Source organism: Podarcis pityusensis (genome assembly GCF_964106645.2).
Source record: "Podarcis pityusensis genome assembly, chromosome: 1".
Taxonomy (NCBI): domain Eukaryota; kingdom Metazoa; phylum Chordata; class Lepidosauria; order Squamata; family Lacertidae; genus Podarcis; species Podarcis pityusensis.
Window position 1 is genome coordinate 44,331,123 of NC_138028.1, and position 13,545 is coordinate 44,344,667.

Below are 13,545 nucleotides of genomic sequence, written 5' to 3' on the forward strand. Positions count from 1 at the left end.
GTGGCTCCTGGGTCCCTCATGCCTCCTTCACACATGTCCCTCAGCATGTCCTGTGTGGGGAAACTAGTCGCGCTGCCCTAAATCTGGCACTGGCTTGCAACCATCAGTGCCAGGCAGCAGAGGGCTAGGCAAGAGCTGCCCTCAGGTCCCCGGAGCAGTAGAGACCCAGCAGTGATGCTGCCACTGCTTTTGAGTTGGGGGTGCTCCTCATTGTCTCTGTTGTGCACGGGTCAAGGGGTTTGCTGGAGAATGGGGAGCAGTGAGGTAGGGAGCAGCAGCAGAGGTTTGAGGTGATCAGGGTAGGTAGATCTTGGCTGTGCAGAAAAACCTGCCTGGTGGGGGCAAACTTGGGCTTCTGATTTTAGATTTTTTTGGGGGGGATTTTTAAGATCCCCACCTCTAATGCCTCTCACATCAAAAGCACACATAAACACTTACAGTGGTACCTCAGGTTACATAAGCTTCAGGTTACATACGCTTCAGGTTACAGACTCCGCTAACTCAGAAATATTACCTCAGGTTAAGAACTTTGCTTCAGGATGAGAACACAAATCGTGCTCCGGCGGCGCGGCAGCAGCAGGAGGCCCCATTAGCTAAAGTGGTGCTTCAGGTTAAGAACAGTTTCAGGTTAAGTACAGACCTCCGGAACGAATTAACTACTTAACCTGAGGTACCACTGTATAGGTAAGGAAAAGGAAACTCACGGTGGACAGGGAAGGGTATATTCCAAACTGCAACAGTGTGGGGAGAGATGGGATGTGGTGACCATGGATTTGGGGTCACTTTGTCTGCATTCGGATCTCCCTGCTTGGGATTTCAGGGGTTGGATTCTCTCACACACCCCAATCTTGGGTTCTCCTGCATTTTCATGTAGTGCATCTATATCTATCTATCTATCTATCTATCTATCTATCTATCTATCTAGGAACCACCCTGAGTTTGTGTATTCCATTTGTTTAATGAATAAATATATTGAATCTATTATTTGTTTAATTATATATTTTTAAACATATTGTGTATATTAAATAATATTAACTACATTGCAAAACACTTTCATGAACAATATGGAAATTTAATTCAGTGTGTGGCCTGTGGGTTCTGTCTTGAAGGATTCTTGCAGCCCACTTGGTCTGAGGGGGTTGGACCGCCCTGACTTAGAGGGCTTGTTGAAAGAGGAAGGACTTGTGTTTCAGGAAATGTAAATTACTTCATCTGGCTTTATGGCACTGAAGTCTGTGTGTTTCAAGTATTCCGCATGCTGGCAGCATACACTGTTCCTTCCTGCCCAAGGGCCATAGTAGGCGGAGTTCAGAGGCTACATATATGGAGCAGCAGCAACACCTTTGAATGCAGTTTGCCTGTTAACCTGTTGTTAAGCATTGCTGATGACAGTGGCGCTACGACTTCCCAAGAATGGGGACCGCAGCCGAGAAGGTAAGGAAAATAACTTCTCACAATTTGTTTTATCTTTATATTTTGTTTTATCTGGGGAGTGGGGTGGGGGGGGGTGCATCCAACTCCTCCCTGGATCTGAATAGTCTGAAAATGCCCATGTTCAAACAACTTTTGGAATGTATGTCTGATGTAGTAGCAGGCATGGTTTTGCTTCGGGGAGAGTTTTAATGAAGCAACTGGTTCCTGCTCTGTGAGATAAATGTGTGCCTCTGCACCATTTGATTCTGAATGGTACAAGCATGGGATTTGGTTTGAAATGAAAGGAACTGTTTAAAACTAATACACATTTATTAGATTTATTAACAATGGCAGCAGGGGGTTTATTAACAACATGTTGTTTTTAAAAAGTATATGAAAAGGAAGACAATTTGACAGTTCAGGAGCTACAGGAAAAAAATAACAAAAAGTCTCGTGGCACCTTAAAGACAACCAAATTTTATGTCATAAGCTTTTGTCACTGGCTGTACTTTTGCATTTCAAGGCCATTTAGCTTTGACATTTCTCTCTCTCTGTCAGTCTTTCTCTACCCATTTAGAGAAGATATACAAGTGGGGATCACATGTGCTCATGTTAGGGATGTGCAGAACCTACTTGCGGAATTCTGTTGGCAGTTTAGTTTCTCAATTCTAGCAGAAATTATGGTTGCCAGTTTGACACATTTTGGATGCACACCATTTCATTCATTATCAAGACGAAAGATCTATCTAGTCCAGCATCTTGTAATCGCAGTGGCAAGTCATACCCTAGATCTAAGGTCATATATTTTTATTTATTTTATTTATTAAATTTGTATAGTGCCTTAGACCCGCAGGTCTCAGAGTAGTCACAACATAAAATCACAATATAAAAACACAAAATACATAATGAAAACAAAAAGAACCCAATTAACGCCCCCATCCTATCCATCCAGCCATCATACTATCATTTTATTTGTATGCTGGCTTTCTGTAGTTAAAACCACACTGAAGGTGGCTGTTAACATGAAAAAGTTGCAAACATAGCAAAAGCAGTCAAACAGAAAATCAGGATATGAATTCAAAAGTAATACGGTTCCATCTTAATTAGCCTAAAAACAAATTATTTTAATGCTAGCAGTAAGTGCACCAGGATGCTAATAAAATGGAAAATGGTGTAACTACCAGCAGCAAGACATGTCGGGAGCAGCCTGCGTGTTGATTGCTGTTTTGCAGATCAGAGATTAGGTACAGAAGATAACACTTGGGGAAGAGGTCAGGGAGGACACTGGCAACGAAGAATGTGGATGAGATAGGAAGTATTTTTGAATCTTCTTTGAATTGATGCATACCTGCCCCATGCTCTGAATCCTCATGTGCACATGTGTACTGCTAGTCATCACCATATAGAAAGACTTCCAAGAACATATGTGCTGAACAGAGAATACTGGCAGTACTGAGCACCCTTCTGGTTGGTGTGGGCATCTCTTGGATTCCAAACTCCCCTCCCATCCAGTTACGGGAATGTCAGGGCTGATCATTGGCAATGCTGAATGAGGGGATCGATGTAATATAACAGGGATCGCCATGCACACAAGCCTGGATGTTGGGTCGTGTGCTTATTTCCACCGGGAACACTGTCTGTGTGTCGCAAGGTGTTTATGTTGGAAGGAGGCTTCCTTACATAAGTCACCCTCACTGGATCAGGCAAATGTGGATTAAAGGTGCTTATCAGAGTTACCTTGGCATCCTCAGTTGGGAGTCCTTTACGGAACTAAAGAATAGGACATGCCATTGCAGCAATAATAACAGCAACAGCAACAGCAACAACTCTTTAAAGCCCTAAAAGGCCTGGCCCACTATACCAGTTTCCACCCCCATCGTTCAGCCCAGACACTGAGGTCCAGCTCCAAGGGCCTTCTGGTGGTTCCCTCACTGCAAGAAGTGAGGTTACAGGGAACCAGGCAAAGGGCCTTCTCGGTAGTGGTGCCCACCCTGTGGAACGCCCTCCCATCAGATGTGAAGGAAATAAGCAACTATCTGAAGACATCTGAAGGCAGACCAGTTTAGGGAAATTTTTAATATTTGGTATTATATTGTTTTTTCAGTATTCTGTTGGGAGCTGCCCAGAGTGGCTGGGGAAACCCAGCCAGATGGGTGGGGTATAAATAAATAAATAAATTATTATTATTATTATTATTATTAATTATTACTATTATTATTAGCAGTGTCAGCATTTGAGTCCCTGCTCTCTTCTTTTGAGACACAGCAGCTGGGTTTATAGCGTTGGAGCTACAGCACACTAATGAGTAGTTACCTAGAAAAGACTTCATGATCTATTTGGGTGTGTACATATGTTCCTTTAAACACCTCCCCCCTTTCAGGTGAGCCCAACAGCTCTCTCCTTCGCACTGAATCCCACAAATAGACCCACCAGCAATTCAAAACCCCCACCCTACCCCTAATGCTTCAGGCAAACTGTTTCATGTTAATGCACTGCATGGATACTTTATAATGTTCATTTGTTGCTTGCTCATTTCTTGCAACCACGTTGCAAAACGGATTTGAGTGGGCAGAACTGGGGAAAGCAGGCTTGGGATGCTGCAGTCACATGTGGACCAGCACTGCTGCTGTAAAGCTATCGGAAGTGATATCCACAGAGCCTGGCCCTGGAGGAGGTGAGGTCCCATAAGCATATTTCCTGATCAAACGAACACACATTTGGATGCCCTTAATATCTGTGAATATCCCAGACAGAGTTGTTGTCCAAAGAGACATGGATTGCATTCAGGCCAAGCCCTTCCCCCGCATTAGTCATTTGCTGTAGGAACAGTGCCTTAATATATATTTTAAATATACGATTCAAGCCATTGGAGACATGGACGGAGTTAATTGCATGCTTGCTTGCTCCAAAGGGTTTATTAGCAACGCTTTCCTCCACTGCTCCTTGACCCAACGCACACCACGTTCAGCATTATGCCTTGTCACAAAGAAACAAGTGCCCAGTAGTCAGAGACACTTAAGCTTGCGTTTGCCAGTAACTGAAAGAAGTGTGGTTTTGTTGTTGAGAAAGTCGGTTACTAAAGCAGGCTTCCCTCTTTGCAAAGGAAGTGGGCACTTCGCCCTCTGTTTCCTGAAGCATCTCTGCAAGAGGATCAACCCTGTACTTTTATGAGCAGAGGGTGCAGGATGCTGTGGCTCAGCAGCCATTCAGAGTATGTACTAGGGAGGGAATACTGACAGGAGAAGCTATGTAGGAGCAGACTGGATAGCAGTGGGAGACAGGAAGAACTGGGAAGCAAATGCTTCTGCAGGCCACACTCTCCCCTCTTTTAGCCACTGGGCGTGGGAAGGACATGAAAAAAAGAAAACACGTTAAGGAAAGAAACGTATTTTTGTGTTTTGATTTTGTTGTTGCAAACACATAGCTGAAGAGTTAACATAACTGGGGTGACTAGAGCTTACTGTAAAACACATTTGCATAGTGCTGTTATTACCAAAGCTTAATTGTATAACAATAACACACGCAGACGGATGATGCCTCTAGACATCTTTGCTGCCAGAGTTTTCTGGCTTTTCAGAAAACACAGCTAATTTAAAACACGGCGTCTCACTTTGTGCCTCAGCAAACTTGGTAGTATGGTATTCCTGCTGCCAAGACCAGCCTGCCCTTGGGCAATGCTCAGGCAATTGTGTTTAGGTGGCATGGAAGGGCAGCAAATAGTTCCTTATATAATTAATTATTGTTTCATTTTTACTCACGAGAGATGCACCTGTAGGATTTTCTGCCTTGGGTCCCAAAAGAACTTGGGTGCGATGTACCTTGGCTTGTGTGTGTAGAGGGGAGGGGCAGACAGGGAGCCAGTTAACCCTTTGCTTTGGGCTGCAAAATGTTTTGCCAGCCCCGGCTCCTGTTCAGGGTGCCAGCTAGCCAACCAGCCTCTTCCAGGGATATTTCTTTCCAACCCCAACCCCCGCTTCTTTCTGTTTTCTTCGCCAAAGTCAGCCAGCATTTTTGGCCACTTAACATGCTCAGTCTTTCTGGCCTGTTTTTGAGTGCCCCATTTTATTTTATTTTTCTTCCCTCAAGGCTGCCAGTTCCTCTCTCTTGTGCATGGATAGTGGCATCTGGAACAGCTTGCTGAGTGGTGCTGGAGCTGCAGCAATATAAGCTCCTGATTACCGTGTGTGTCTCTGTGTGTGTGTGTATCTGTGTTGAGGGTGGCAGTGACAGGGAGGTTGGGCTTGTGTGGGTATACTAACAGGACCACTGTGCAGAGTCTGCACCCCCCCCCAACCTCACTGCTGCTTTGATCTTTCTTCATGTAATGTTGTTATGGACCATGTTGAGGGCTTGTAGAATATTCATTTCATGACGATGATGAAAATTGTTGTTAGCAGTAAGCCCAAGCTTGTTCAAAAAGCTTGGTTGAAATGGCTTGGTTGAAATTGCTTATTCCTGATCAGTTGCTAAATAATAGCTATGGTGTAGTGCAGGCATCCCCAAACTCGGCCCTCCAGCTGTTTTGGGACTACAATTCCATCATCCCTGACCACTGGTCCTGTTAGCTAGGGATGATGGGAGCTGTAGTCCCAAAACAGCTGGAGGGCTGAGTTTGGGGATGCCTAGTGTAGAGTGCCAGATTAGGACCTGGGAGACCAGGGTTCGATCCCCACTTGGCCATGAAGCTCCCTGGGTGAGCTTGGGCCGGTCATTGGCTCCCAGACTAACCCATCTCACAGGGGTGTTGTGTGGATTAAAAGAGGACAGTGGGGTGTAAAGAACCATGTGACCATCCTGAGCTTTTGGAGGAAAAGTTGGGATATAAATGCAGTTAACATTTATATATTAATATATATAACAAGATTCTACTCATCAATTTGCTATGTATTCAAACTAGCCCCCAGTTATCAGAAGCAGAATAAAATGTGTTTATTAGACAATGGCAATCCTCTCTTGCATCATCAGCGTAGCTGCTCTTTTAGTATAGATATCTGTATATCTGGAACCTGACTTTTTCAGTTTTAAAATCTTGGTCCTTCAAAAAGAATTTGCTCATTCATGAATATTAGAGAAAGTACCTGCAGCCAGAAGAAAGGATTAGTAATTTGGGGGTTTTTTTTAACTGCCAAGTTGTCTCATTTCCTGTTTCAGAGATCTGTGCCAGAGACTAAAAAAATACATTGGTAAATGGGAGCAACCTGAAGCTTCAAAAAGTAGCCTTCCATAGTGGAAAAACTTCTATAGCATATTGGGGGTGGGGGAGGAAGGGTGTTCATGTTTAAAAATGAACTTGGATCCCTTCAATACCAGTACTTATTGCCCCTGCTGGTTCAACTCCTCCAGAACCCTAAAACTAAGCAAAATAATCTAGTTGTGCTGACTGTCATTCAAGTCTAGAAAAACAGTCATAATGAATAAAGAGCACTGCTTAGCTGAGGCACTAAATATTTTTAAGGTATATTGATGCAAATGGTGGACATTTTAAAAATGAGGTTGGTTTTAAACATTAAAATCAATGGGCATTAATAGGCTTTAACTTTGCCAAAAGAGACTCAACATTTTTAATTGGATTCTGCACATCCTACTGGTTCTTAGTGCTGTTTACAGTATTAAAATGCAACTTTGCCTTTTTAGTGTCTAAGGAAGTTGCCCAGTTGCCCAGTGGTGGGATGCATGATTTGTATGTAAAAGGTCCCAGGTTCAGTTACTGGCATTGCCAATTAAACGGTTAGGTAGCAGGTGATGTGAAAGTCTTCTGCAGGAGGCTCTGAAGAATTGCTGCTTGACAGAGTGGACAAGGCTGGGGTCAAAAGACCAATGATCAGACATAGGAAATCAGACAGCAGCTGTAATATTACCAATAGTAATAAGAGTAAAGTCCAATAACCAGAATTCTGGATGAAGAAGGCGGTGAAGTAGACTAGAGATCAGTTAATAATCAGCTCATAAGAACTTGCCAGTATGCTATTAATTATTGGAGGCAAGAAATAAGACACAAGTCTGGGAAGAGAAATCTTGAGAGCTTCAGAATGTGGAAAGATGTGCCATGTTTGCTAAGAGGGAACTTGAAATGAGGTTTCCTAAGATTGCTCAACAGACAGCATGTATAAGGAAGTGAGGGTAGCAGCAGAGTATATGCAAATGAAAATATGCAAGAAATAGAAGCATGTAGATGACTGTGCAAAGTAATAACATAATTGCCTGGAGCAGCTCATTAGAGTTATAAATGGTGATTAAATGAGGGCAAGTAACTAGTGTGGTGTGATCAACTGAAATTCTTCAGACTAAGAACCAGACCCTGCTGTAAAGCCTTATATAAGCACTATGTATATATCTGTCTAACTTCAAGACGTCACAAGTAAGCCTCTTTCCCATCAGATCGAGCCTTTTTGTGCTTTGTGTTTCCAATAATTCTGCTTTTGTCTGAATTTTGGAATTGACATCAAAATCTTGACTTTGAAATGCTGAAGGGCTCTTAAAATGTAACTCAACTTTTGGATAAATTTAAAAACAATAAGATGAAGACTTAAATGTTGCCATTTTGACTCCAGCGTTCATAATTTGAATAGCTGGGAACCATTTCAAATAAAAGAATGGAATGCTGATTTTTTTTTTTAATGAATCAGAACTATGTTTTGTGGCAGCAGATTCCATAGCCTAAATGTGTGTTGTTGGAAGAAGTGCTTCCCTTTGACTCTCATTGGATTGTCCTGGGGTTCTGAAACAGGATACTGTCATAGAAAAGCTAGAGAAATTTCTGTATGAAGAAAAATTGGGAGGTCAAAGGGTATTTCAGTTAAAGACAAGGTGAACTATTCCATTCAATTGTTTAGGTGTTTGCAAGGAATCAACTCAAGATCTAAAGCTAGGCATTCAGGCCTGCCAACCCAGCACCAACATAATACCCATAGAGTGAGGGATCTACTTTGTTTTTCTTTCTACCAACCAGAGAGTCAGATTCATAAGACATACAGTTAGAATCAGAGTGCAGGGTGCCTCTGAGCAGATTTTGAGCCTATCAATGTGAATCGAGTTCACATTCCTTCCACCCCCCCAAAAATCCACTCTGGATTAGAAAGAAAGCTTCATTGCAGCAGCAAAATTTAGGTGGAAAGTTCTTTATTGTTGCTGTTGTAAAAGAATTGGGAGTCAAAAACCATTGTCAAACTACTATAAACCACCAAGAGACCGCCCAGTAGATCTTGGCCTACCTTCTTCCTATCCCTGCTCTAGAAACTGGGACTGGCTAAATTCCACTTCGGCTAAATTCTGGATCCTGAACTGAATTAGACTGATTCAGGGCTTGTCTTACACTTCTGTTTGTCCTGTGTCTAGAAAGCATGTGTCTGAGGCAGTTGTCCCTTTGCCCCACTCCTTTCCCAGCGAAAACCCACTCTTTAGTGCTAAATCAGAGCAAAAATCAATCCAGAGAATTTGAATTGCAATTTTGCTCTAACTGAGCGCTAGTGAGTGGTTTTCCCTGGGCGAACGCAGCTGGACAAAAGGAAGTGTGGAGGAGCCTTCAGTTCAACCCATGATTTTGCTGTAAATGGCCACTGATATGGCTTGGGTCACCTCAGTTCTGAATTGTCTCAAGTTGGATCAGGGCCACTCCAAAGTTCCTGAATTGTATCAGGAAGGGACACCCCCCCACTAGAAACCCTGTCCCAAGCCAGCAAACCTAGTTGCCTATTTGTGCTGAAACTCACCACAAACACCTCCATCATTCTCTTAGAGTGACAATGATGCCCACCTGAGAGGTGTTGGAACTAAGTCCTGGTGAGTTCCTGCTGAAAAAATAGCTCTGCCTAGATCCAATATCTGAGTTTCACCATTATGAATGCCAATGAAATCTAGGGATTTCTTGCATAACTCCAACTCTCTTTCAACTTTATCCTGAAGAAGATATTGCAGCACTTTTTGCCCATGGACATGATTGAACTTAAAGAAGGAACACAAACAGATTGTTCTTAGAGTATGCTTTTCTCTCACCCACCCACCACCTCTTAAAGTAATGTGTTTGTAATTACACAACTGCAAATACATGTAAATGAAGCCATGCAGCAGAGCCACAATCCATAATTTCTTTTTAATGAAATCTCATCCAGAAACACTGGTCAGACTGTCGGTCATCTTTGTATTGCACAAACTGTTTATTTGGAAGATGTGTGTGGGCAGGTTGATGTCAGAAGGTATGAAGGTCACAGACAGTCTGGAACCAGGCTGTCTGGATAAGAACATAAGAATAATCCTGCTGGATCTGGCCAGTAGCCCATCTAGTCCACCATCCTGTAGGCTATATCTATTAGGTCCGTAAACTACCATATAGCGTATGTTGTTGTTGTTGTTTAGCCGTTTAGTCGTGTCCGACTCTTCGTGACCCCATGGACCAAAGCACGCCAGTCACTTCTGTCTTCCACTGCCTCATGCTGGTAGCTTCGAGAACACTATCCAACCATCTCGTCCTCTGTCGTCCCCTTCTCCTTGTGCCCTCCATCTTTCCCAACATCAGGGTCATTTCCAGGGAGTCTTCTCTTCTCATGAGGTGGCCAAAGTATTGGAGCCTCAGCTTCAGGATCTGTCCTTCCAGTGAGCACTTAGGGCTGATTTCCTTCAGAATGGATAGGTTTGATCTTCTTACAGTCCATGGGACTCTCAAGAGTTTCCTCCAGCACCGTAATTCAAAAGCACCAATTCTTTGGTGATCAGCCTTCTTTATGGTCCAGCTTTCACTTCCATATAGTGTATATTCAACACAAAAAACAGCAATGATTTGTTGTTGACAAAAGACAGCTGGACATATAAAGGGCCCCATTACCTTCAGTAGCTTAGAGCCTCATCAAATCTAAATCCGGCCCTGGAAAGGACTCTTGCCCAGATTGAGAAATGGTTCCTCACCCAAGGTCACACCATACGCTTCATGGCTGATGGCAGCCTGAGTCTCCCAGGTCCTAGTCTGACATGTTAACCCCCACACCACATGGGCTCTCAACTCTGGCAGTCTTTATACTTCTCTGTTGGTACCACATTGGTCCACTAGCCTCTTTTACAATCCTAGGTCAGGATGATTATGAGCCCAGCTGTAATGGCCTCTAGTCCCCTCCTCTGATTAGCAGCTTCAGTGGAACCCATGTCACATTCACAGGGCTCCCAGTCATTGCTTGCTTGCTGCATGTTCTTTTGGTGGTGGGGAAGCTTGGCCAAAACACCTCAATACTCCCTTCTCTCTGTGAGACTATCTCCTCACTCTCATTGTTGCCACCTGCTGTTCCTCATCACTGTTACACCTGCTTGGCCTTTTCAGATGAGGAAGCAGGCAGTAGCTGCTACATTTCCTCCTCAGCATCAATACTGTTATTTGTTTGTCATAGTGAGAGGCATGGTTGCCATGGTGAAGAGTAGGTCCCGGTCCAGGCTTTCACTGGCCCCTTGTCAGTGGGCCTCCTGTGGGGTGTCCCCACCCTTAGTGGGTGCCTTACTATGCCAGCCATTGACAATGGCCCTTAGCCCATTCTCATCTCAAGCCTTGAAGCCATTGACAGGCAAACACGCTCTCTGTTCATGCAGAGACAACATGGAGGCATTCATAAGGGACATAATAAGATAAACTATTTCACTTTGACTTGTCTGCTGAGACATTCCTGGGTGTTACATACAAAGGATTTTGGCTAATATTCTAGAGAGCACATTTTTTTCAAGCAAGGTATGTGTCCTAGGCTCACCCTTGTCATGTTTCTGCATTAATCAAGTAGGGCTATTCGTTTTTTTGGGAGGGAACTCCAGTCAGAGCCAACTGGGACACTCTAACAGCCCAGAACGCTCTTGGTCAGGTGGCACCACAGGACCCATCCAATACCCCAAACGTTTCTTTTTTTTAAAAAAAAATCTTTTTATTGATTTTCTATGCCAAACAACAACAACAAAAATAAAAATAAAAATACACAAAACACACCAATGAAAAAAAAAAGAAAAACATCAGCCAAAACAGAAAATATAAACAAACCAGAAGACAAACATCGGTTAACACAAATAATAGTTGACTTCCCTCCATCTCGGTTTTGGGTTATGTAAAGTAATAATTCCAATACCCCAAATGTTTCTAATATACTTCCTTCTCTCTGTCTGAGTCACATATCACTGAGACTGATCAACAGAGTGGACCGCTGTGCTTCCAGACTACTGATCTAGCCTTCTCATCTACGGCCTGCATTCTCTTGGGCCTGAACACTTAACAACTCCTTGTGGCTCTGCATTGCAGTGGTGGGCAAGATCACATCTGCCTTTAAGGGAAGTTTGTTCACCATTACTCATCATCTGCTCACTAATCAGAAGTTTCTAAGGTTTCCAAGGGAAGTGTCCAGCAGTGTTAGGGAAATGGGAATGGGATGAGAAAGGGAGAAGCAGAAGCTTTGGCGGGGCCCGATGGGCAATGTTTGTGGCTTTGGGTGATCTCTGTCATGTGGGAATAAATCCAGAATTCTTACTAATTTTTTATTCATGTGAAGTTCACTGGCTTTTCTTCCATTGCAGAAACAACTGTTTCCAGTTTCCATGGTGTCTGTCAGAATTATAAAAGCCAATATCATCCCCTCAGGAATTTCATGTAAGTTTTGTGCATCCTTCATTGCCCCACTGGGCTCAACTCTGCAGCAAGATTATTGGATAAAATAGCAATGTAGGAATAAGGAATCTTGGATTGGATTAAATAACAAAAGATCTGAAAGAGCACAGGTGGCGCTGTGGGTTAAACCACAGAGCCTAGGACTTGCCAATCAGAAGGTCGGCGGTTCAAATCCCTGTGACGGGGTGAGCTCCCGTTGTTTGGTCCCAGCTCCTGCCAACCTAGCAGTTTGAAAGCACGTCAAAGTGCAAGTAGATCAATAGGAACCGCTCCAGCGGGAAGGTAAACGGCGTTTCCGTGCACTGCTCTGGTTCACCAGAAGCGACTTAGTCATGCTGGCCACATGACCCGGAAGCTGTCTGCGGACAAACGCCGGCTCCCTCGGCCCATAGAGCGAGATGAGCGCCGCAACCCCAGAGTCGGTCACGACTGGACCTAATGGTCAGGGGTCCCTTTACCTTTTTAAGAGAATTGGTATCCAGTTCTTAAACATTACTGAACATGTCCCCAGTGTTTTAGGTGGAACAGAATTCACATCCATGCATACATTCAATCTTGTAAGAGCCTCTTTCCCATGGTATGATCCTGCACCCCTACAAACTTTCATAGGCACTGCCAGTGGGACTCTCTTGCCAAAAAATAGTCTGTCACCCCTAAATGCTGGATTCCTGTCATCACTGGAGGTAAGGGAATTTTTCACACACTCAGCTCACTTTTCTTAATTATCATGATTCAGTTTATCCCCTTAAGTAATTTTGGTATGCTTAATTGAAAATTTACCATCAAAATAAATAGGACATACTTTTTCAAGGGTTATTCAGGATGGTATCATGAATGAGAAATATATAGTTCTGTTTCAGAAATGTAACATTTCCCGTTCCCTGAAATGCACTCTGCCATTCTATGCCCCACACTCAATATATTTTCTGCTGCTGATGGCACAGTGCCACCCCCCATTGTTGCACTTGCTCAGAACTGGTGATGGTTCAGTCAAAAGGACCCAGTTTTTTGGTCTTGTTCATCAATTTGCACAGGTGTAGCCTGTGCATTTTGCACAATGCTGCAGGTGTGAGAAAGAGGCCTCCTAACACTAGACATTGCTTTCAGCTGCAACAATTTGAACAGCGATATTATGTAAGGCAAAGGACCCCTGGCGACTATGGGGTGCGGCGCTCATCTCACTTTCAGGTTGAGGGAGCCGGTGTTTGTCCACAGACAGCTTTCCGGGTCATGTGGCCAGCATGACTAAACCGCTTCTGGTGCAAGGGAACACTGTGACGGAAACCAGAGCGCACGGAAACACCATTTACCTTCCTGCCGCAGCAATACCTATTTATCTACTTGCACTGGTGTGCTTTTGAACTGTTAGGTTGGCAGGAGCTGAGACAGAGCAATGGGAGCTCACCGCGTCATGCAGATTCAAACCGCCAACCTTCTGATTGGCAAGCCCAAGAGGCTCAGTGGTTTAGACCACAGCGCCACCCGCATTATGTACCAATATCGGTAAGAGT

General features: G+C 43.7%; 1 protein-coding gene across 2 annotated transcripts in view; it reads left to right on the plus strand.

Annotated features, from left to right (window-relative positions):
* The first annotated feature begins 1,279 nt into the window (after window positions 1-1,279).
* The window catches only part of LOC308472139 (cytosolic phospholipase A2 beta-like), a 49,530-nt gene continuing 37,264 nt past the window's right edge, over window positions 1,280-13,545 (plus strand). Inside the window, exons 1-2 of one of the 2 annotated variants that reach the window (XM_080996660.1) lie at window positions 1,280-1,434; window positions 11,944-12,016. In XM_080996660.1, coding sequence (XP_080852786.1) covers window positions 1,414-1,434; window positions 11,944-12,016 — 94 coding nt within the window. In that variant the 5' untranslated portion in view covers window positions 1,280-1,413. Of the gene's footprint in view, window positions 1,435-10,860; window positions 11,117-11,943; window positions 12,017-13,545 lie in introns of those variants that run through there. The other variant, XM_080996661.1, reaches the window with a different exon arrangement.